The sequence below is a fragment of the Mytilus galloprovincialis genome, chromosome 8 (assembly GCF_965363235.1).
Source record: "Mytilus galloprovincialis chromosome 8, xbMytGall1.hap1.1, whole genome shotgun sequence".
Lineage (NCBI taxonomy): Eukaryota > Metazoa > Mollusca > Bivalvia > Mytilida > Mytilidae > Mytilus > Mytilus galloprovincialis.
This window is the reverse complement of record NC_134845.1, coordinates 36312961-36339401: the sequence shown is the minus strand read 5'-3', so window position 1 is coordinate 36339401 and position 26441 is coordinate 36312961. Positions and strand designations below refer to the sequence as shown.

General features: G+C 33.5%; 1 protein-coding gene across 1 annotated transcript; it reads right to left on the bottom strand.

Moving 5' to 3' along the window:
* LOC143085686 (protein mono-ADP-ribosyltransferase PARP15-like) lies at positions 1-26162 on the bottom strand. Its single transcript, XM_076262184.1, has 12 exons — positions 26065-26162; positions 21053-21105; positions 19676-19848; positions 16204-16431; positions 11009-11230; positions 10241-10280; positions 9069-9166; positions 8029-8274; positions 6669-6899; positions 2988-3024; positions 1847-2428; positions 1-379 (listed from the first exon to the last, which is right to left on the bottom strand). The coding sequence occupies exons 2-12, from the start codon at positions 21084-21086 to the stop codon at positions 144-146; spliced, it is 2127 nt and encodes a 708-aa protein (XP_076118299.1). The 5' UTR covers positions 21087-21105; positions 26065-26162; the 3' UTR covers positions 1-143.
* Positions 26163-26441: the final 279 nt, after the last annotated feature.

Here is a 26441-nt window from a genome sequence, read left to right as displayed (position 1 = left end):
TTTACTGTTACTGAAATTAGGCACATTTATTTCAAATAAACATAACACAAAATTTTTGATTTTATGGCGAAGTTTCCTTTACAATAACATAATGGGTAACTCAATTTACAATAAATATGGAATAAACATATCTTCAAACTAGATCATTTATATGTTATAAGATATTCAGGGTAGCATTTACTGCTATCATACACGACCAATTCCCTCATATTGAATTCAGCAACGACGGAGTCGTATAGTTCGGGGTGTGTTGTACAAAAATCATTGCCGCACGTTTTGCAAGGAGGTCGTTTATACTTATTGCACGTTTTTGTAATAAAAATATCACCTAAGCAAACTCTCATTAGAAACATCTTTCTCTCGCCGCTTTGATTTTGATCTGAAATGAAATACAACTTTATTTGAGTGGTTAAAATTAAGCATAATAGACTTATAAAAGTCACTATACATTTACACATTTTAAACAGCTGATATTATCCCAGAATTCGATTGGTTCGTGTATCTTAGTGTAGTTTTCTTTGTAGTGTTTGTTGGTTCTGGAAGTCATTCCTTTGACTTTAGTATATTTGCTATGTCATTGTCAGTTTTGTTTTGCATTATCAGTTTTGAATCTCCCCGTGGTATCTTCTGTATTATTAAACTATTGTTATTCTATCTTTGAGTCATATATGTTGGGGAGGGCATCTGTGGTTTGAATGGTCTAAGTTGTCGAAATAGTCGAACTACTGTATCACTAGCCAGTCAAAATTGCGGTTGCGAGTTCGAATACCGCATGGGGCAAATGCACTGACTCCAATCTTAATCGACTATGTTTGTTAGTTTTCCCACCGAAGGTCGTTGGTTCTCTCCAAGCACTCCGTCTTCTTCTATCAATAAAAACTGATCGCCATGAAATAGCACAATATTGCCGAAAATGGCGTAATAAACCAATCTATCAATCAATCAACTGTATTTTGGGTTGTTCTTATCAATAAACTTATAATTCCTATTTTAGGCATTAAACAAGAATGTGGCATTCTGAACTTTGAGGACGTATAGCATCTCCTTCAAAGATAGCCGTTCATTTATTAATTGATTTATGGATTGATTGATTGATTAATTGGCTTTTAATGCCTCTTGTAACACTTTCTTGATGGTGAAGAAAGTTGAAGTATCGACCTTCGGCAGGAAAACTGACAACTCTGATCAATTAAGATTGGAATCAAACACACCTGTCACGAGCGGGGTTTGTGCTCATAACCTCATCTTACAGTAGTATTTAGTGCAGAACGGTACTATTTAATTTCAGAATGTTATGTACATTTTTGAAACTGTGATCTTTGTTTACAGCATTTGTCATTATGTGCTGCTTTTACTTTTGCTTTTGTTATTTTTTGACAAGTATTGTAAATGAAAGAAACTTAGCTAAGTAGATTTATGCCACTGAACGTTAAGCAATAAGCAGTCATCAATGTGTGCTGTTTTTTATTGTTCCTCCATGTGTGTATATTTTGTTCTTGTCAAGATTAAAAGACGACAACTAAAATCTCTAAAAAGTAAGGGGTTTGTTTTCTGTCACATAATCATATATATGTCCGAAGGTAGAAAGCTTGCCAGCGGTTGTTGAAATTTGATGTTAATTTCAGATCTTTGATATTTTCCGCTTACGATTTTTTCACAACTTTTCTTTACTGATTTGGGTTTTGAGCTTTGTATTTTTGTCTTTGCTGAAGACCGTTTGATGAGCTTATAGTGTCTCTTTATTCCTGTATCTTTGTTGAAAATACTTGATTTACACCCTAAAAAATGAGTAGTGGTTATTTTACATTCCTGATAAAATAAATACCAGTTTCCAATTTAACTTTACCTGTATAACCAGTCGATTTTGCTGCCGTATCAGCAGCATACACTCCTGTCCCTAAAAGTCCAGATGAAGCAAGCCTACTATCGAGACCCTGCTGTGTGATAACATCAACTACAGCAACTTTAGTACCATGAAACAAATAACATTCATTAATTTCATCGTGTAAATGGTTTGTCATCTCTTTATCAAGGTGTTTCATAGTGACTGCAATACCAGTTGACTGTTGTACATCCTTGAGAGGTGTGCATGCTTGAGTAACATACGCTTTACGGAAAGTTCGTTGACACTCTTGTGTGTACTGTTCAAAGAGTAATATATTCTCTATTCTTTCGATTCGAACTATCGTTGACCCTCCAGTATTGTTAAATGCTCTAGAAATAGATTTATACGTTTTTTGGTCCACGCTAGAAACTTTGTATGGATTGCCCTTTTGGGTGGTATTCCATTCTTTTATAGTTTTGGTATTCAGGAAGTGTGTCCAATATGATGGCGTTCTTGGCTCTTCTCTGTATTTATGAGCAAGGTAAGCTCTTGTACCACGTTTTGGGGTTGGGAGTGGAGCTGTTTGAGCTATACTTACAGCCGCTACAATAAAAAAAATGTCGTTCTATTTGTTTTAAATGCATACCGAAAGATTATAAAGGTTGTTTTAATAAGTGGAAACATTTATCATTTACCATTGAAATTAATATACATTATGTATATAAAAAAATATTTGAAGGTCGTGGACACAACATCTAATGACACTAAACAACAGTCACAACGGTTGCTTATAATTAAGAAATAAATTGTTATTATCATGTTTTGATTTTCTTTACAACTCATAGTAACGAATGACAATACTTGGCAGCTAACAACACTGCTTCTATTCAAGATGTCTGTAAGAATTTCGATTACCCTTATTATGTCCACATTACAATTGTATTTGTATATTTCACCGTTTGCGCATAGAATTGTATCAAAATAGAATACTACTTTATAAGATTCATGCGTCGGAAATTTACCTTCAAAGTAAAAAAAGTAATGATGACAATGACAATAATCGTGACTCCGTGGCGTTCTACGTGTTATTTTCTTAAAGATACACTTAATAATTTAATAAAATTAATAAGGAGCATAATATCTTGTAAGTATGATAGTATACCTCCTTTGCCTGTTGTAGTAACCTCTGATGTGTATGCCTGTAAAAAAACACACCAATGTTTTACATTATTATTTGCACACAACAGTTGACACTTGTGCTCATTGGTGTTTGTCGTATTGAAACAGTGAGGTTGGGTTTTTTTTAAGTCTAATTACTTCAAAAAAGATACTTGTTTTTATCTATAATTAATTCGATGAATTGGAAGGACTAATATTTTGCTTTTCGCCATAATACCAAAATAACATGAATAATCAAAAAACAATACGAAGCCTGTAATGTCACTTAATTAATAACAGTTATATTAAATACTGACTCCAGGCGCGTAGCTACGTTTACGTCAAAACGCCCGGGCGTACACTTGAATTTTGATTAAAAAAAATAATATCTGAAGAAAATAAAAAGAACTGGTTAAAAGCACATTAGCCTGGTAATTCTCCTTTCAGTAATGTAATAGTAATGGCGAATAAAAGGGACGAAATTTACATTTTTTAACCAAATGGTATCAAGTTTAATATATTTGTACATTTTCCGTCAAAGTCTGAATCTACTGCGAATTCTACTAAGTTTCCTTTACTTTCATTATCTGCTTAGACTCCATATGTGTCTTGCATTTTTTTTCGAGTCTGTGACATTTGAGTTGCAAAAGAAAGACAGAAATCCTAAATTTCGTTGGCGACATAAATAATAAGATTCAGTATGCTGTTAAAAAATTCAAATACTTAGTAGTATCAATAACTTTGTCAAATCTTCGTGAAATTATACGATAGTTGGACAGAAACTGGGGTTTTTTTATCAGAAGAGTATCCAGAGCATATGATAAAATTATATGTTTGCTTTTCCCGAATTTTACAGATCGAATTTTATCAAAGTTTTGGCAGATCCTTTTTTATCATTAATGTCTGAAGCAAAAAAAATCAGTAGTATATTGACAGAACAAACTGTCTGTGTTTTTTGTTACATGAATTTTTTTTAAACCTTAATTGATATTGTTGATTGTCATGAAACTTTGGCAAAAGTAAGCACCATTACAGCTCAAGAAAGATTATCGAAAGAATTTTTTGTAAATGCTGTAAAGAACTGATAACTGCCGGATTCAGCTATTGCAAAACCCCCTTAATGATCTCTCATATTGCGCCTTAACAACTTTATTAATGATAGGAATGATATTTATTTCTCAATAATTCGTTAAAATTTCTGGGTTGAATGCTATGAAATAGACCCGCTTGGGACCATCAGAAGTTGAAACCCTCACCGAGGTTTGGGCGTACACGTAAAAAAAAACCTAGCTACTCCACTGGACTCTGACAACGAACTTAAAATAAGGTTTATACAAAATTCTCAGAAATGATCCTGAATATGTTTAATTGTCATTTGTTCCATGTTTGCATTGTGTTCTGTTTCTATGTGAATATTGTTTAGGGTAAATTATTTCTGTTTGATGTGATGTTGTTCTAATCTTATTTTAATTGTCTGTTGTTTATACTGTATCTTTTCTTTGGTAATCTGTTATGCTATAGGGAAATGTGTGTTAACACCTGAGTAAAAATCCAACCTCATATCTTCTTGCAAATTTCTTTGACCTGACAATTAAACCATCCTGATGTAACTTTTTGCCCTATATTTCAATTTTGCTAATAAATGTGAACAAAATCCTCAAAGTCACACATAATGAGTTCAAAGTAATTTCATAGTAATTTAAATAATTTAATTACCCCTGATTTCTTTCAGAACACACCATTTGAACTCATGATATGTAAAATTAAGGATTTAGTGTTCACATTATCATCAACCTAATTTTTCCTGCTATAACCTATCTTGTAAATAAACTCCTGGGAAATATTGTGTAGCAATGCCATTGGTATCCATGTTTGAATTAAACATAAATCATAATTTAATTACAACTTTTATTTCATATATATACATCACAATTATATTTTGGTCCATGGGGAACCTACTCAGCTCCATGCCTAAACCAAGAGCCTAGCTATGTGCAAACTGAAAAGTAGCAAAGTATAGACCCCTGGCTTTACATCACACCAATCCAATAGGAACGATGGTTCAAAATAAATGCATGAAGCTATCAGGAAGCCTATGAGGCTATCATGCCTTGAGGCTATCAAGCCTATGAGGCTATGAGGAAGCCTATAATGAGACAATGAGGAAGCCTATAAGGAGGCTATGAGGAAGCCTAGTAGTGTTGATGTTGAATTGGTGTTTGAATGAATTTGTATGAAATTTGACAGTTTATCTCCAGAAATTCTTGGGGGATGAGTGAAATTTTTGAAACAACCAGTGATAAAATTTTATAAATGAAATATTTTAACCGTGCTGAGATTGATTCCCCTGTCATTGCAATATTGCAGGTGAAAGGAGACGTCGATGGGAGGCAAGTTTTCAGCTATCACTTTTAGAGTCAAGATTATTCTTATAACTGCTTAATCTGCATTTAAATAAATGGATACTCAAGGCAGCATACACAGGTTTTTAATACACAACTTCTTAATGGGATACTCATAAGTGAGAGGAGTTAAAACTGCACCCAGATTAATGTATCAAGAAACAAAGGACAAAGGAAGCCAAATGCCACAAGTGGTCACTAATTAACAAGACATGTATATTTGTATTGGAACTGATGTAATTAGACCTCCTGCTAAGAACATGTGATAAACTTCACATCTAACTGATTGAGATATGATAATAAATCTGTTTCATCTCAACAGCAAAGAAAATACACATCCTTGGAAAATCCTAAAATAATGACTACTGAGTGTAATTAAAATCAAACTATGTATAAACATAACTTATATAACATATAAGTACCTAATAAATGACAAAATCATAATTATCTTACTTTTAAATTTGAACAAGAATGTGTCCAAAGTACACGGATGCCCCACTCGCACTATCATTTTCCATGTTCCATGGACCATGAAATTGAGTAAAAATCTAATTTGGCATTAAAATCAGAAAGATTATACTATAGGGAACATGTGTACTAAGTTTCAAGTTTATTGGACTTCAGCTTCATCAAAAACTACCTTGACCAAAACTTTAACCTGAAACTCCCACTTTCATTTTCTATGTTCAGTGGACCGTGAAATTGGGGTCAAAAGTCTAATTTGGCTTTAAAATTAGAAAGATCATATCATAAGCAACAAGTGTACTAAGTTTGAAGTTGATTGGACTTCATCTTCATCAAAAACTACCTTGACCAAAAACTTTAACCTGAAGAGGGACGAACGGACGCACGGACGAACGGAGTGACAGACCAGAAAACATAATGCCCCTCTACTATCGTAGGTCGGGCATAAAAAGTAATGTTCAAACTTAACATACAACACAAAGAATGGACATTGCAGTTTGTTACCTATATGATATATGTATGTTTTAACTCTAGAAAATATAAATACTAATAAGTCAAACAAATCTGTATTCTTCTATTTGTGTCATAATCAGATTTGAATACTGTATAGAGGATTATTTTCGAGGGTGTAAAATTTCGCGATTTTTATTGAATAAGGTTTACGAAATATTTTGGCGGTTTTTATTTTGGCGAATTCAAAACTTTTACCTGTGCCTTTTTAAATTGGCGCAAATTATTTTGGCGATTTTGTTCTACCCGCAAAAATAAGCAAAAATTTGCACCCCGCAAAAATAACCCTCTACACGGTATGCGATTACCTGTTCAACTGAGCTCCAATCGTTTGTTCCACCAAAAATAACAATTTTAATCGTTTTGATGGTTGATGGCAAATTGTTCATCTGGAATTCTCTTATTGCCTTTATTACATTAGTAGCAGCAGTTTTTGGGGGAAACTTCAAAAATCCTGTTCCTAGCGCTGGAAAGACTATGCTTTGGACTGAATTCTTCTTTGCTTCGACTAGACATTTTGTAACAAAATTTTGTAGAACCTAGAAAAACAAAAACAAAATAGCTGAATTGTGGTTGAAATATTATTCTTCTTAAGAGGCTCGCGGGTATAAGATTTTCAGAAAAAAATAAACATTTATTTTTCATTACAAATTTTATCTCTAACCTTTAGTAGTTGTTACTTTATCATATGGTACAAAAATCACTCCAAAAAATCTATTCCTGTTGGCCCCAGGTGACTTTAAAATGTAGATATCATTGAAAAAGCTCAAAATTATCTCCCTTTGGTGCAAAAATGCCATTTTTTTGGCATTAAAATTGAAATATCTGTTTTAAGTCATCGGTGACCTATATTTTTTATTGATGTTTTCGAATAAGCTGTACATAAACTAAATATTTGTAAAATTTTAGCGATTTCTGTAATTGTTCTTTTTTTATTTCGATATTACCGCTATTTCTCCTATTAGTTCAACAGAAAAAAAGAACATTAACAAATATGTAGGTTTCTTTCGGAGGCAGATTGTGAGCGTAAATGAACGGTGACCCCATCTTTTTATTTCATTTTTCTATTAAGAAAAATATAAAGTTCATTTATAGAAAAATATAGCGAAATCCTATATTAAATAAAAAAAAATTATTTAGACCCGCGAGCCCCCTTAATACAAAATTTGTATGGCATAGTATATAAAGGTAGCAGTAATATACCTTTGTTCAAAAGTTAGAAATCGATAGAGAAAAAACATCATTAACATTCTCATACTGATTGACATTTCATTGTAAGCTTTTTTTATAACATAAAATCGTCATCAAACAAATAAACAAATACCTGGAACGCTTCTATTTTTTTTAAATTTAAATCAATGGAAACCTACACCATAACTTTGTGATATTTTCTTTTGAAAATAAATGGTTGATGAGACATAAAAAGGGCTCACAAGTTTTCAAATGACATGTTAGAGATTGCGTTATAAATAACACTTTTCCATTGATATTTTTAACAGTAAAGCCAAATGTTTAACTGACAAAATTTTATTCTTCATTCTCATTTTTTAAAGTAAATAATCTTTCTGTATTTTCCCTTAGGTTTTAAATGTATAAAACATACGTTAAGATGGTATCGAAAATATGTAAGAGAGGTATCGAACATACATAAAAGGTATTAATTCAAACCTTCTCTGGAAGCAATCCACTTGCTTTCTTTGCATAGAAAGATGTCATACACCCGTGATAGAGCTTTTTACAATGGAGTGAATGACCATCAGTGACAGCCAGGTCCCCAATTTTTAAACCATTGGGATAGTTTTGGTCAATTTCAGCCTGTAATCCACTTCCGGCAGCTTCATACATAGCCTTTGCTAGTCCTGGCCTTGAATCAAGTTTCATATCAGAGGGACAACTATTTACAATAACGTCTGCCTACAAAACAACACAAAACAAAATTAATTACAAAATGAATGTAATGTCTTTGAGTGCACTGAAATGAAGACTATTTTAAAACATTATATTGTATGGTTTACTCAAAGATATAAAATTTGAAAAAATGTTCTGTAAAATAGCTTACAAACTACTTTTTCAAAGTTATTTGCTTTTTATCAGGAAATCTTGTAGATCCAAGTTTAGAAAACTATATATGTTTTTAGTTTGAAAAATCCTCTTGTGCACGTACAGAAACACCCAAATTTGAATATTTTGTCACATATGGAGCAAGATAAGCTTACCCGTCTATAGCACATGAGAGCATCTCCGGTTGGGTGGGTTTTTTGGGGTTTTTTTAGGGATGGAGGTACGTGTTGATCTGTCAAAAGTGTTTCTATGTTGTGCTTTGTGTTCCGTTGTTTGTCTGTTGGTCTTTTTTCGTTTATCTACCATATCTTTGTTAATTTGGTTTTCAACAATGAGTTTGATAAATTTCGTCTCTCTTTCAGTACGATATTGCTCTGACGTCTGACTACCTTCATTATTATTTAGGTACCATGGACCAATTTAGTCCTTGAAAAGGCCGTCAGACTTCAGAATAATTTCGCACGAGGTGTTACTAGAGCTTATAAAAACAATGTATAAAACATTTGACCAGTGTTGATTGAAAGTACTACTTAACTGTTTGAATGTGTTTTCAAATTATGAATAAAGCCCTGTATGATATAAATGATGCGTTCTTTTTTTTTTTTTTTTTTTGGCAAAACATTTTCTTTTTTTATAACCATCCTTACTCTTTCGGTTATGATAGATCCTACTGCAATGTCAACACTGATGGTGCCAATGTTTGCATTTAGAGAATTTCGAGTTACCATGTCTTTTTCTTGTAGTCCTTGAAATTAAAAAATTAAATTGTTTATAGAATTGTTTATTACTACTAGATAAAGTTAAGAATGAAATGAAATGTTAAGCATTCCTGGCAGAACAAAAATGACATTTCGGAGTGCAGGATCACATTTAATTTGGATTGGGTTCGATCCGCTATTTCGTCCTTTTTTTTTTTTTTTTTGTTATTTAAGCTTTAGATTCCATACTGACACTTGAATAAGTCCGCCTTCAGCGGCTTGATATTCTCGCCGTGTTTAAGACTCATTGGTGTTGCCGTGTTAAAGACTCATTATTGCTATATATGAGTAATCTGTATCCATGAGTACTTATAACGTCGAGGCTGGATATGGTCTTAATTCCCGTGTCGAGTACGGACGTCACGTTAAAATTGAAGGAAAACGAGCAACCATAAAGACAGTGAACAGCCAAGAAAGCGCAGTTCAATTGAGATACAATGTATTAAAATTCTAAGACGCATTGGTTTTATTATTATAAATGAAAACAAACGAAAGAATGAACTACTGTGCGTCTATCAAATTATTTCCGATGAATATTAAGATGGAGTGCATACTATGGAAGTACTTATGGGCGTAACCCGCCATCTGAAATCAATCTTGAATAAGGAAATTAATTAAAGGACTTTTCATTTAGATGAGGACGAAAGTATGCATCGTGTGTAATAAGTGTTAACTTTGTACAAATACATACATGTACAAGCTTTTAATAGTTTTGATCATTTAAAACTGTATTATATACACAACGAAATTATTTAGAGACATTATCACATTTCATAATTAATCGTAGTCATCAAAACGAGCCTCATTTTTCCCTTGATGATTTGCAAAAGAGATTAGATGACAGTATTTTCACTTTCAAAACAAACGTATTTATTTGTTTTTTAACCACTTATCCATGTTTTCCGCGTATAATCTTAAAAAGATATGGACAAAACAGCAAATGTTGTTAAACACTTATCTTCCGATTGACTCTAGCTCATTTTATTTTGGAGAACAGCGTGTTATACACTCTATTTTTGCAAGCATAGATTGAAATGTCACATCTTGTTGGATTAATTTACCTTTACTAGTTGCCTTTGATTTTGCTTCGTCTAGAAACTCCTGTTAAAGTAAAAAAAATAAATAACCCCGACTTTTGCAGGATATATATTACATTTATTGACCCATGAATTGAAAAATGTGTTTATATGTCAAAGTGATATCAGCCCAATGGCAGGGGAAATCGTAAAACAATAACTCCCTAAAAGTGAAGAGATGTTTACATTTTAAATTTCAATTATATTGGATTTTATTAATCACAAATATTTAGTATAAACATTCCAAAGCAAAATTAAATAAACGAGCTATGATTTCCAAATGAATACAATCCCAATGCCTTTCCCCCCGAATATAACCCATCGAATAATACGTATTACCGGATTCGTTCTAACACGAGCAACACGACATGTGTTGCATGTGGAAAAGAATCTGCTAAACCTTCCGAAGCACTTAAGATATCCCCCAGATTTTGGTAGTATTCGTGATGCTCAGTCTTTAGTTTTCTATGTTGTGTTTGTGTACTTCAATCTGTTTATCTGTTTGTCTTTTTCTTTTTTAGCTATTGCGTTATTCGTTTAATTTTGACTGTCCCTTTCGTATCTTTCGCCTCTCTTTTTATATGGTTTTTTACATGTTTTTAAAAAATTCATTCGTTAGTTCTATTTTTAGTGATTCTTCTTTTGCTTACGTGTTTTTGTAATTAAATATCAATATTAAATCGTGCCACTAATACGATATAAAAACAATTACTTCAAAATAAATGTTTACTACACGACAAAAAAAGTGTGTACCTTAAAAGTGTCATTGTCCCCAGCAAAAACGATACAGTTCACAATCTTGACTGTAGAATTAGGATTCGATTTGGCAAAATCTTCCACAGTTTTGAACATTGAAGCAATTACAGTCCTTGGTGGGTATTTCAGAAATCCTGTTCCAAGTGCTGGAAAAGACATCGATGTAAGCCTCTGTTTGTTTGCCTCCGCAAGGCAGTTACGAACGACAACATCTATGTTCTAAAAAGTATAAAAATTACAAGAAGAATTTTCAGGATTTACTACACAGTTTTTATTGAGACCTTTCTAAGACTTTTCACACGAAAATGAATTTTTGTTTTAATTTTACGACATTGATTGTCATGAAAAAATAAGATTGACATAATTATATTTCTAAACAAAGGCAACAGTAGTAATTCTGATGGTTAGCGCCGAACGGCTGCTCCCGCAGTGTAAGTGTTACTTTTACAATATATGACATTATTATGAAACATATCGATTCCAAATTTGGCATGGATACACCTAACCGATAATTCATCCTTGTGGGACTACCAGTTTAGAACTTAATATCAACTTGAAGTCAATATAGACATTTTAAATATTTCTGTTGACTGTTTAAAACGCTCGATTAGCCATGTTTACACGTTTATTTTTATCGTTGTCTAAATATAGACCTAAGTGCACAGGTAATTTAAACAACTGTCACAGTACATTAACTGTGAATCGTTCAAAACGCACACGACGTGGAACGAAAGCGGGTAGAAACATACTGCGATTCATTCGAACTATAACTAGCTCGTATAGAGACAATTCAAATGTTCACTCAACAGGAATAAATCATGACAATTTAATTCCTTTCACAACCGAAGCTCCGTCGAATATTCCAACAGTAGTTCGCCAACGATCCGACAAAACTTTATATTCGAGTAGTGTCAACGTATCGAATTTAGTATATCCTGAGAAATCACATAACTGGAACGGCGCTAACCAACTTTTATTAACATTACTCAATGCTAGATCTGTGAAAAATAAAGCTCTTTCCATCAATGATTACCTTATATCAAATGATATCGACATTCTAGCACTTACGGAAACATGGCTTGGTTCAATCACTGATAAGTGCGTCATTTCAGAACTTGTACCAAATGGGTATGGCATACATCATATATCTAGAACCGAACGAAAAGGAGGCGGAGTAGCGATCATTCACAAGTCGAATTTAGAAATCAAACCAATCAAGCGCAAAAAACAGCTCACGCAATTTGAACTTCTCGAATGTAGCATTAATTCCAACCTGTTCCGACTATTTGTTGTGTATCGTCCCCCGCCATCCCGAAACAATAAACTGAAAACAACCACTTTTTTCGAAGAATGGTTAGAATTCCTAGACTATACTACGGAATTTTCAGGTGAAATCATCATCGTAGGTGATCTTAATTTCCATCTTGATGACGTTAGCGATTGCGGTGGGCGAAGGTTCACTGAGTCACTTAGCGATCGTGGACTAGTACAACAAGTTGAGGGACCCACACATATCCGTGGACACACGCTCGATGTTATCATAAGTAGAGAAAACAGTTCAATCTTGTTGGGTGAACCGTCTATCGAAGACACGCAAATATACAACGATAAAAGCAATGCGTCCTTAGATCATTTTGCTGTTCATAGCCGAATCAATCTTAGCAAACCAGCAAGACTGAAAAAATCATTGACAATCCGAAAGATAAACAATATCGACGTTGAAAGTTTTAAGGCTGACATCGACACGAATTGTTTCATTCACAACAATGATCCTGACATTGAGAATTTGGTTAAATTGCATAATTCCGATCTCAAGGCAGTCTTAGACAAACATGCACCGGTTCAAACAAAAATCATAACGATGCGACCGAACACGGAATGGTATGGCGACAAAATCCGCAAAGCAAAGGTCGAGCGTCGGAAAGCTGAGAGAACTATGCGGAAAACAAAGCTCGAGGTTCACAAGTTGATATACAAAGAATTATGTGTCACATCAAATAAAATACTGATACAAAGTAAAACTGATTACTATTCAAACAAAATTTCGGATATTGGAAATGATCACAAAAAACTTTTCAAATTAACCAACGGACTTTTGGGAAATAGTAATGACGTCATCCTTCCATCACATCAAAGCGAGTTTGAACTGTCAAATCGTTTCGGACATTTTTTTCTTGAGAAAATCGAAAACATCAGGACAAGTTTACTTTCGGCGAATAATTCTATCGACGATATTGACCCTCTACGAGCAGATATACGTTTTAAAGGCAACACTCTCACCGACTTCCACCCTGCGTCAATTGATGAAGTGTCGAAAATTATTCTAAAAGCGTCAAGTAAATCTTGTGAACTCGACCCAATCCCGACTACGCTTTTGAAAACTAGTGTAAAAAGCATTGCCAGCAATATTACGATGATCATAAACAAGTCATTATCAACTTCTACTGTACCAGTATCGTATAAAGAGGCTATTGTGCGACCTCTGTTGAAGAAACCCGGTTTAGATAAAGACACACTGAAAAACTATCGCCCGGTTTCGAACCTTCCTTTCGATTCTAAAGTTCTCGAAAAAGTTGTTGAAAGTCGTCTAGAAGAGCATCTATTGTCAAACACTCTTCATGACCCTGCTCAATCTGCCTATCGTGCGGGACACTCAACTGAAACAACGTTACTTCGAGTTCACCATGACATTGCAAGTGCGCTAGACAAAAACTGTTGTGCCGTTTTATTGGTGCTCGACCTTTCAGCGGCGTTTGATGTGATTGACCATAACATTATCGAAGCTAGATTAGAATATGCTTTTGGAATCTCAGGTTCTGCTCTGAAATGGTTACTCTCTTACCTCCGAGATAGGACACAGCGTATAGCAGTAGGCTCGGCCCACTCCAACGAATTTCGTCTTAATTGCGGTGTGCCGCAGGGCTCCGTCCTTGGCCCAAAGCTATATACTATATTTTCGAAGCCGATCGGCGAAATCTGTAGACGTCACAACATGTCTTATCAATGCTACGCCGATGATACGCAGATCTATTTAGTTTTCGAACCTCTTGATAACTGGAAAAACACATCGAATCGAATTGAAGACTGTTTGGCCGATATAAGTTCCTGGATGTGTGAAAACATGCTTAAACTGAACGAGGACAAAACAGAACTGATGCTATTTGCTCCGAAAAACCGCGTGAAAGATTTGAAGGATTGCAATCTCACCTTTAAAGGAAACATCATTACAAGTTCTGAGTGTATTAAAAATCTGGGTGTTCATTTTGATAAGACTCTGTCAATGCACCAACAAGTCAGTTCAGTTTCGAGATCATGTTTTTATCAAATACGAAATATAGGCCGCATACGTCCGTACATCAACGAGGATGCATGTAAAACTCTGGTCAATTCGTTAATTATTTCTAGATTGGATTATGGCAACGCTTTACTTTATGGACTACCAGCTTACATGATTCAGAGACTACAAAGGGTTCAGAACACTGCTGCGCGAGTGGTTACAAGAAAAAAGAAATACGAACACATTACTTCGACACTTGAGTCTCTTCACTGGCTGCCTGTACAATACAGGGTGCAATACAAAATATTATTATATGTATTCAAGTCCGTGAAACATGAAGCGCCATTATATCTTAGTGAACTTGTAAATTTATACAGGCCATCAAGATCATTAAGGTCTGAAAACAACTTAACACTCGTAACTCCTATTGTGCGAACCAAAACCTACGGCAATAGAAGATTTGATCAAGCAGCGGCCATCCTTTGGAATGCATTACCAAAAAAAACTTCAAAATGCAAAGTCAGTGCCTGTATTCAAAAAGAACTTAAAAACTCACTTTTTTCGACAAGCATTTTTAATCCCTTAAATTCGTTTCTGTGATACATTGTGCCATAGACGTTAGCCTGCTTTTGATTTATCGAACCTTTCTTTTAACTGGAGATATGTTTCATTTATAATATGTACATTGTATGTTTTTAGTAGCACACATATTATTTTTTTTTCATTTCAGTAATTATATTTTTACATGGTAATATTCCTTTTTCATCTTTTGAATACGTTTTCAAATTTTTAACTTATATTTGATAATTTTTAATAGCAATCTTATTTTAGACTTTTTTGGCTATTTTATTTTACCAACTTTATTCAGTATAATTTTATTTTGATTCATTGATATATATATTCCACTTTTTTGTAAAAATTTCCACATTATTAATCCTTTTATCTAGGAAAGTTTTAACACTTAAATATTTATTTCATCATTTATTTATTTGTTCATGTTTTATATTTTTATCACTGTCTGTGTGTATATTTCGTTTAACATGTGATGTAAAGCGCTTTGAGTAATATTGTTTTAGATTTAGCGCTATAGAAAAATTGTAATAATAATAATAATAATAAATAATAATAAATAATACCACTGTTCGAAAGTCATGAATCGATTGAGAGAAAACAAATCCGGGTTACAAAATAAAATCGAAGAAAACACATCAACTATAAGAGGAAAACAATCAAAACAACCTAAATACTAAAGTGCAAAAAAAACGACAATGCAACACACACAGAAACGAACTATAAGATAACAACTGCAACTTTCCTGACTTGGTACAGGATTTTTCAAGAAAAAGGTGTGGTTTGAACCTGGTTTTGTAGGTAGTATAACCTCCCGCTTTTATGAAAATGTTAAATATAACACTAAAATGTCAACCTTACATGCCAGGACTACGGTACAAATAAATGCAAGAACATTCAGGACAGAGAAATACACAAATTAACAATACAATAATACGTACAATTCGACATGCTTACAGTTATCAAAGGTACCAGGCTTATAATTTAATACACCAGACGTGCGTTTCGTTTACACAAGACTCATCAGTCACGCTCAGCTCAAAATAGTAAGAAAGCCAAACAAGTACAAAGTTGAAGAGCATTGATGATCTAAAATTCCAAAAAGTTGTGCCAAATACGGTTACGGTTATCTAAATATAAACAGCAATGTAAATGCATTCATTTTAAATCATACTCAATTATTGTCATTAAAACTGTAATGACCTTTTTACCTTTATATTTCACATTAATGGATGGAATGCATTATTACATTTGTATACAAAGAGTACTGACTTCCAATACCGGTACAATTAAAAGTAAAAATATGGCTCTCTTAATTATTGCCAACGAAAATATGTTTCATTACCTTTTCGTCTCCCTGAGCTTGCCATTTTGGTAATGTCACATGAAATATTGCTTTACAATGAAGATTGCCTGGTCCAGTTATTGCCACTGTCTTGCTGTTGATACCAGTGGGATACTGATCCGTACATTCTGATTGTATGCTATCTCCTGCTGCTTCTAATAAAGATTTGGATGCTCTCCCTTTCCTAAGATCTAAATCTGGTGCTGCGCTATTGACTAATACGTCAGTCTGTAATTATGAAAAATGTTTGAACAAAAAATTATTTTCTATTTTGTACTGAAATGTGTTTTCTATAATTTATTTAGATCAACATAGTCCTAAATTGAACTACTGAATCGGGATATTTCGACGGTAAATTAACACTACGAAAACATTTCACTGTTCATATTATGAATTTTAAGTAATGTGAACGCGTATGGTGAAAACAGGGAAAACTTACACCAATAAAGTGTAAATTGGAGAAGTCTTCAAGAATCTTCCAAACTGGGATGAAATAACAAACTCCGTTCGTTCAAACTCCAGAACTGTTTTCATTAATCTCACTTTCACATATAAAATGCGAAGGAGACAATGCATGCATAAACATATATTATAATACATATTTGATAAAATTACTTAATAATGGAATGTTTCTTTTTTATAGGGATGAAAAGCGTTGACCGAAGCACATTTTGTATGAAGCGCTTCGTACTTAAAACATGCACAGATCGATCAACCCGTTTTCAAAAATTCTTATAATAACGTTTATGACATATAATTTCGAAATTAAAAGTTATATCAAGCTTTTATACATAAATCAGGACGTTTCTCGTTTGAAAAGTTTTAAATTTGTCATTTAGGGGCCTTCATACTATGCGGTATGGGCTTTGTTCATTGTTGAAGGCCGTACGGTGAATAGCTATAGTTGTTAATTTCTGTTTCATTTGATCTCGTGTGCATGGAGAGTTGCCTCATTTGCAATTATACAACATCTTCTTTTTTTTATTTATCTTTTTTTCAAATTGCATTGTTATATTGTAATCGTGGGTAGCACATGCAGTCATTAATATTGCACTTACAAATAAATATTTTGCGATTGTTATCAGCCAATCAAACGTTTCGAATTCTTATGAAGCATGAATGTAATGCAGTTATTTAAAAATACAGTGTATCACAATGAACACATCCCACACTTTTCGTTATGCCCGCGTCACACTGTCCCGATTTTTACACCGATGGTAACACGATTATGGAAATTTTCAAAATCGCGACTGATCTTATCCAGATCGGGCTATTCGTAGTGCCATCTTTAACCATCGTAGAACCATCGTCAACTTTTTCTAGCCTTCGGGGACAACTTCGGGAAGGGTTATAAATTTTTTAACATGTTAAAAAATACCCGAAGGTGCGTCCGATGTTGAGGGTTCGTATTGAGTTCGTATCACCATCCTCATCATCGTAATGTCACCGGGAATGCTTCTTTGAACATCGTATTGCATTCGTGTTCCCATCGTTTCCATCGGGCGGTTTTGACATTACGATGTCTACACGAATGAATCACGAAGCTACCCGAAGGTCTTACGATGGCAACACGACTTCGTGAATACCTCGTAATCCCATCGTGTTGCCATCGAATAAAAGTACGAAGGCGACAAGATTGAACTACGACGGCAATAAATCCAGCTAAATAAAAGTTAATTTTCGCGCTAAAATACATGTAAAGTGCCATGCGCAATATGCACTGGTCAGTCTAATACGACAGTTAGGAAAGAAGAAGAATCAGATTGTCTGCTATCAGTTAGGGGAGGCGTCGACGCTTGTTGTTCCGTCTTTTGGGGCTCTTGGTCCTGTTTATGGATTTCTTGTTCAGTTTCGATCGGACTTCCAGTTTTTTGTCTCTTTTTCTCTGTGCTATATGGGTATCCGATTCCGAACTTTCCACTTCTATATCTATTTTTATTTTGGTTTTGTACTTTCCTGCTAGACTCATACCCGTCCCTCTTCTTTTTCCTCTCCCTCTCCCTGATTTTGGTGGCATTATATGCAGAGACTCAGAGTCAAATTTTACTCTTCGAGCCCACGGTCTTCCGTCTTATGATTAAACCAGTCAGAAATTAAATGTACAATATAATATTTATTCAATATTGATCAAACAATATATAATTTAAATGCATCGTAAGCTGTACACGACGTCTTTTATACATCGTATGGCCATTGCGCTATCGTCGTAATCCATCGTGTAGCCTTCGTAAATCATCGTGTAGCCTTCGTGATCCATCGTGTAGGCTTCGGCTGAGATATGAAGCTTAAATACCCGTCTTCGGTTAACCTTCGTATGTCCATCTTTTGCTATCGTATATAATTATGGCACCATCGTATAGACTTCGTTATTCATCGTACTTGCTTCGGTCACTTTTTGGTATTTTAAAGAGATCGGGACCAACTTCGTACGAACTTAAAATTTTCGCATTCGGGTGTCCATCGTATATAAAAATCGGGACAGTGTGACGCCGGAATAAGCGATGTTGACTTAAAATTTGTCAAAAAAATATAATACAAGGAAATAAATAATAATCGGTTTAAATATATGTATATACATTACAGTAAATAAACAGCTATCTTAAATTCATTTAGATAGTCAGCGTATTACATGTATCATGGGATATTTTGTAACCTTGATATGTCTAATTATTCAAAAGATAAAATAAAGAATTCCATCGGCAACGAATGTTGATAGTAACGCTCATCTCTGAGAATATTTCCCTTGTAATTATCCGTTTCGATCATATAAAAAATCTATATTTTGAAGTGAGTCATTTGCAATTTTGGTTTCGGTTTTGTCGGGAACTGTAAATCTAACAATATATATGTTCCTGATTTTGTTAACTTGATATAAGGAAATACGTTTCTTAATAGAAATTATGTTTTTTAATGTATACTACTGAACAGCGTTGGATAATGTTTTCTTGTAGGCACAATTTAATATTAACTAGTCTTTAAATGATCAATATTGACATTCTCTAGACCACTTCAACTGATACTAAACCCTGAATCTCTCCATAGACCATAATGTTGCATATACTTGAACGTATCAAGACCTTTTTTTTTGCAGAACTATATATAAGATCCAAAAAAAATGAGAAAGGAAATGGGAGATTTGTCAAAGTGAAAACAACCCGACAAAAGTGCAGATAACACTAAAAATACTAGTAAAACTGCTTCGAATCATTTAACAATACAGTCACAAAAAAATCATACAAAGTTCAGACCTTGTTTTATTTAAACTTTTGTGGATATATTATGTATTAAACACAGGTATAACGTCTATCGACTATCGTCAGACATTTACTGTAAAACAATCAGATAACATGTACGACCACCTTCCGTTCTTGTCGTATGAAAATTACCCCATTATATATAGCACTAACTGAAATTAAAAAGTAATTATATTCAATGAAGATGTATATACTTGAGGCTGAATTGTCCTACATACCGTTTGGTGTATTATATTCCCTTTTATAACACTAAGAGCTATATTTCCGATCTGTACAAATCTCGGCCTAGTTTGTCTCGTCGACCCATGGTGTCTCGATCTGTGGTGTCGGGGTCCCTGTGTACTTGGAGTGGTGACTGCTGGGGAAGGTTCCACCGTCGGTGTGTTAGTAGCTGACATTTTGAAGAAAAGAAATATACTGGTATTTTTTTTTAAATTGTGTAGGTTAAAATTTACCCAAATATAGATAAATAACAAGTGTAAATATTTAGTTGATTATTATCATAGTATCAGATATCCTATTTAACAGGAAATATATAAATAGATCTTAAATATTTCCCGAAATATAAGTCTTAGTTTTTTGTATAAACTTTACTTTTCTAAAGGGGAAACTTTAAGTTATCTTAACTTGGCCGTATGTAGGACAGCAGGAAGTATGGTTTTGATGTCCTACTTATCTTTTTTTTTTTTTGCCATCAAGTTGCTTGTTGAAGTACAATGTATACAATATTCGTTCGTACAATTGAAAAAAAAAACACTTTTTTATTCATAATCTTTTTTATTAATCTCTTATATAAAAAAAAATCTTCTTAACAAAAACGTTAGCTTGTAGCAACTCGAACTCAAACGTAGTTTCGAAAGAACTGGTGGATTACAATGAAAGTCAAGCATTTTATTCCCACTATTGCCAAATCGTCGTATTCTTTAAAACAAAAAAATCTGGGTGAGCAAACTATGATACCCTTGACTAAAGCAGCCGGATTGTTTTCGTTGTTTTCTGTGACGCAAATACACCTTATTGATGAATGTACCATTTTAAAAAGGTATATTTTTTCGAAAATTCTCAGTGAAAAATATTTTTGAAACGCTCCTTAAAAAACTTTTAAAATTTAACTGTACATATATCATTCTAGTATATACCCATAAACGATAACGTTTATTATTGTCAGTATACACAGATTGGTCAAATGTTTGATGACCTTCAGTTGCAAGGAATAACAGCAAAAAAATGTCCAAAATTTATGTTATTATACGTGGATTAACATGAACAACGAACGGAAGATTGACCGCAACTAGAAAACGAGACAATTTTCTGAGTAGGGTCAGACAACTACAATGTTAGCTACTGTAAACCTAAATATTAGTCGTCTAGTTATTACAAGGGTTGTTAATGTGTCGAGAAAAGGGTATACTACCAATTTTCGGCATCCCATTTAAACAAATAGTTGCGTTTTGATAAATTCCACACGGCAAAAACAAATGGCTCCCTTTCTCTTATCACGATTCAAACATTTAAAAACTTCCAAATACTACAGTGATGTTACTATATGTTTTGGTAGGTATATGTTAATTACTACAGTTTCATATTCCTCTTACTTGTCACAGCTGGCTGATCTTGGGTGTTTCCCATCTTTATCTTCCGTTTAGAACTAAAATAAAATATGTCATTGATTGTCTTATAATTGTGTCTATAACATAAATTTTATACTATTTCATTATTTCAATACAGGGTTATAGTTCTAAATTGTTTTATGTAACCAACGAAGTAACAAATTGCAAAGAAAGGTGCAGTGTGTGACACAAACATAGATCACAATTTGTAATATTCCATCCTTCCAATCAGATTGCAAAACTGGGGCGGATCCAGTATTTTTTTTTTTATAAGGCGTACGGTCCAAACTCAGAAGAAAAAGGGAGTTCGACCAAATGTTCCCGTTCCAATGTATTGATCGTCTATAAAAGGGGATGTCCAACCCCATGACCCCCCTGGATCCGCTACTAGAAAAACGTAAAGGTTGTTTAATACAAGACGTTTGAAAATATTTTATAAGTTGCACTTTCAAAAGAAAGAACATCCAACTTTTGTTTTGTTTAAATCTGAGTTCTGGAATAAGATTAGTCGACTTATAGTGGAGATAAAATCAAAGACTGCTATAGTTTTGGTTTATATGAAAAACAGAATTAGGTCAAATCAATTGTATGAATTAAAGAACATGCTGAGTTCTGTTACAAGTAACCCTAACACAAGTTTGCATATAATAATAAACCAATGAGAAAGAACCAACAAGTTAAAGGATTTCACAGGTAATTTTGTGATCTCAGAACAATTCAAAGACAGAAAGAAAAAATGGTGAGAGACTTCATAAAATAAGCTAGTACTTACAGCTATTAATATTTAAAGACTGGTTTGTTTCTGCGTTTGTAAAAAAAATCCATGCAAGTGATCTTTACATAAAGTATTATTAATCATAAAATGAGGTAGTCCAAATGTACACCAATATAAAAGGGGAAACAGCACATGATACAAAATGTGGTCAATTGTTTATATCAAATACGATGCTATATTGTTCCTTTCATGGTCTTTTGTTGTGTGATGTCTATAAATATAAATTGTGCTTTACTTATTGTGTTAAAAATTATATACAAATAACTCATAAAGGTAAGGAGGTGATAGAGCAGAAAACATTGTCAACTCAGGCGAAGCAAAACGCCTCCGTGAAAGGTAACAGAGTATTTGCCGTCTAGGAAAGAGTAAATTGTCTCCCTCGTTTTAACCGATTAGAATCTGGCATTATAACATGAAGTATAATATCAGATATATATAAGCATAATTTATGTTCTCTCTCTGCTAAATTGTGTCTAAATTAGATATGAGGTAAACATAGTAAGTTGATGGCTTAATAGATGTGATAAGTGACTTTTATCTAGATCAAGTATACAACTGTCACAACTAAGTCACAAGTTGATAACATTTCTTTTTTTTTATTTCTAATCCTAACTTTAACAAAACATAGAACAAAGATAGACAACTCTAATATTCAACCTGTTTTAATACAACTGATGAATACGTAAGATATATTTACATATATACCGGAATATAGGGCCTTTTTTAATATTGGTGGATTGGATGAAGCTGGAGTGCCCGGACAGAAACTTGTCCTTCGGTATGAAGACTTACATGCCTAGTCAATTGTGATTGGACTCCGTAATAGGTCTGTCATTTTTAGTAGCAATAAACAAAACAGAACATGTCAATTGGACATGCTTTGATTCTATATCTGCCCTTGAATTCTTACTAGATAACATTTTTGTTCGCTTTGGAGATTCCGTATATCGTCAGGTTATCGGAATTCCAATGGGGACTAACTGTGCACCATTTCTTGCGGACCTGTTTTTGTATTGTTATGAGTTACAATTTATGACAAAAATCAGCACAGACCCATCGAAACAACATCTAATACACAAATTTAATAATACTTTTAGATATTTGGATGAAATTTTGGCTCTCAATAATGACAAATTCAGTATGTATACTAAAGAAATTTATCCTCTTAAGCTTACTTTAAATAAAGCTAATACTAACAATGACCACTGTCCTTTCCTTGATATTGATATCTATATCATTAAAGGAAAGCTTAATGCTAAGATTTATAATAAAAGAGATGATTTTTCATTTCCTATCGTTAATTGTCCATTTTAGATGGCGACGTTCCCTTGTCACCATCTTACGGTGTTTTTATATCTCAACTTGTACTATTCGCTCGTGTATGTAACAATGTCTTAGATTTTAACGAGAGAAATGTATGTATTACTGAAAAATTATTACACCTGTGTTTTCGATATCACAAACTAGTCAAAACATTTACTAAATTTTATCAGCGGTATAAGGACATCATTCGTAAATATTATAATAGCTCAACATGCAAACTTCTGATACGTTCAGGTATTTTACATCCATTGTTTTATGGAAATATTCTTTATAAAGTACAAAAATGTCAGTATACACCTCAGAAACTAACAAAACCTTTAAATATACTTATTAAGAAGGGATATAGTTACGATACTGTTGTCAGATCCTTAAAGTTTGCAAATTTCGGCGTTAATGTATTGATTCACATATATGGTCTTTGCATCGGAACGAAACACATTTTTTTTAAACGAGTTGATGGCATGACACGGGTTATGTTCTTCTCATATATGTTATGATGGTATGAGACTAAACCCCTGACAGGAAGGACTGTGCCTGATATTCATATGTTGAAGACATAATCTTTCAATTGAAGTCTGGAGCTGGCATGTCAGCTGACTTCTAGAAGTCTGTTGTTATTTATGTATTATTGTCATTTTGTTTAATTTCTTTGGTTACATCTTCTGACATCAGACTCGGACTTCTCTTGAACTGAATTTTAATGTGCGTATTGTTATGCGTTTACTTTTCTACATTGGCTAGAGGTATAGGGGAGGGTTGAGATCTCATATTCATGTTTAACCCCGCCGCATTTTGCGCCTGCCCTATATCAGGAGCCTCAGGCCTTTATTAGTCTTGTATCATTTTTAAATTTAGTTTCTTGTGTACAATTTGGAGTTTAGTATAGCGTTCATTATCACTGAACTAGTATATATATTAATTTTGTTTAGGGACCAGCTGAAGGACGCCTCCGGGTGCGGGAATTTCTCGCTACATTGAAGACCTGTTGGTGACCTTCTTCTGTTGTCGATTCTATGGTCGGGTTTTTGTCTCTTTGACACATTCCCCATTTCCATTCTCAATTTTATCTCTTCCACGTACGGGATTCGAACTTGCAACCTCGGTGTGGACATGTACAGCTATTGAGTTGGCTACTTAGACCACTAGGTCACTGAGACACCTTGCATAAATAATGAGTAATAATCAGGTAACTTTTCGTTTCATTTCAAGGTATAGCAAGGGTTATAACTATCGAGTGATAAATATGGCAAGAATAACTAGAGACTCCAAGGAGACTGTGTCGATCACCTGAAATTTTACAATTGATGCATTAAATAATGCAACCATTATACTTTTGCTTTAGTTTCAGAGTTAAAAGCCAAAAACTTCAATTTACCCCCATGTTCTAATTTTAGACATGTCGGCTATGTTGGCTGGCGGACGGGTTCATCGAACACACCTTTTAACCTAAATACCAAAATGATAACTGTGGCCTAGTTAGGTTAAATCTGTCTCAGTATTTTAAGTGGAAACTGATTGTTTTGTAAAAGATTACAAATATTTACAAAAATTTTAACAACTTTGGTCCTTGTGACTTATTTGTAAATCTTACTTTGCTGAACAATATTACTTTTTACAGTTTATCTCTAACAATAATAATATTCAATATAACCAAAAACTGCAAAAAGTTCCTTAAAATTACTTATCAGGGGCAGAAACCCAACAATGGGTTGTCTAATTCATTCTGGGCAGATAGATTTCAACCTGATGAATAATTAAACCCCCTGTCTAAAAGCGTTAGTTTCAGAGATATAAGTCAAAAACTGCAGTTCACCCCTATGTTCTATCTTTGTTCGTCGTCAAACACATTTTTTAACTAGATATCCTAATAACGATTGTGGCCAAATTTTGTTAAATTTTGTTAAATTTGGCCCAGTAGTTTAAGAGAAGATTTTTTTAAAAGTTAACAACGACGGACGACGGACGAAAAGTTACGGTAAAAGCTTACTTGGACTTTAGGCCAGGTTACCTAAAAAAAGATACATAAACACGTAGTTTAGTTGAGATCACATGCACGCACCAGAGGAAGTTAAAGTTATTAAAAATATAACAGCTATTTTTATAACACTCATTCGCGTGTTTCAGTTACATTCTTAGGCGTTTATATAAATCATCATTCTTCTTTTCTTCTTTATATATAACCTTCAACAACCGTTTAATGTAATTGTTTCATCAATTTCTCTGATCGTAGATTAAAAAGTAATTAAGAAACTGAGTTTCAAATACATTTGTACCTCAGGCAAAGTTGACTTTAGGTGCATTTGGCTTTTCTGTTTGGGCATATTAAGGTCACAAAGCTGCTGTTGTATCAGCGTATTTATTCCTACCTGCCTTTGAAATTTCCCACTTATCAAGGTCTTAAATCATACTATAACAAACCATATTACTGGAGAAAACCTTCTATGTATAAGTATTTACAATTAATGAGTTCCAATATTCTTACAGATTTATGTAATTTTGTATAATATATCTCGTGCACAAAAATTAAGATCGAACATTTTGCAATATGTTTCAAACTACCTTCTGCAATCTATGTATACTTTGTGTTGTTTATATGTTGTATGCCTATAGTTGTTATGACTTTGGTAAATACATATTATTAACATTACAAGAAGGTGAATCTATAGAAAAGCGCTTTAGATGCACAGAATTTATTAAGACGCCCATATTTGAAACTGCATGACTGGTATACAGAACAAGAGTTGAAAGAGTACATTTATTTGGTCACGTGTATATCAATTACATGTCAGTAAACGTGTATTGAAAAACACACAAAGAAAACATGCCTAGAATCATACTTACTTTACGAACCTTTTAACAGTAAAGGGTCATTTCAATAGTTAGAAACCATATGATTTACCTTAGTTTCGGTTTAACATTCCCTGTATATACACATACTTCCGTTTTAAGATGTCATTGTGTCTTTAAATTTGGGTATTTTCAGAACAAGGAAGTTAATATAAGAATGATTTAAATGGTTATATATACATATGAGATTGATTGCTGATTTATCTCGTCTCAGGTATAGATTTAAAGGCGATGTAAGGTTTACGTCAATGAAACAGAACCCCAACGACGGAAATAAACAAAAGACATTTAGAGGGCAATCTATAGTCTTTAAAAACGATAGACTGAGGGTTGCATTCAATATCGTAGAGGCTACAAAGGGCTACGTAGATTTATGACTATTAAACGTGTAACTATCCTAGCTGTTATATAGATATTGATAGAAGCTAG

What these genes read in the sequence shown, in the direction of transcription:
- LOC143085686 (XM_076262184.1), bottom strand. Translation starts at nt 21,086, where the DNA reads ATGGGAAACACCCAAGATCAGCCAGCTGTGACAA. An exon ending in AAGCTCAGGGAGACGAAAAG is followed by an intron (nt 11,231 to 16,203) that starts GTAATGAAACAT and finishes TATACTTTTTAG; the next exon opens with AACATAGATGTTGTCGTTCG. An exon ending in GATCTATCATAACCGAAAGA is followed by an intron (nt 8,275 to 9,068) that starts GTAAGGATGGTT and finishes GTTGTTTTGTAG; the next exon opens with GCAGACGTTATTGTAAATAG.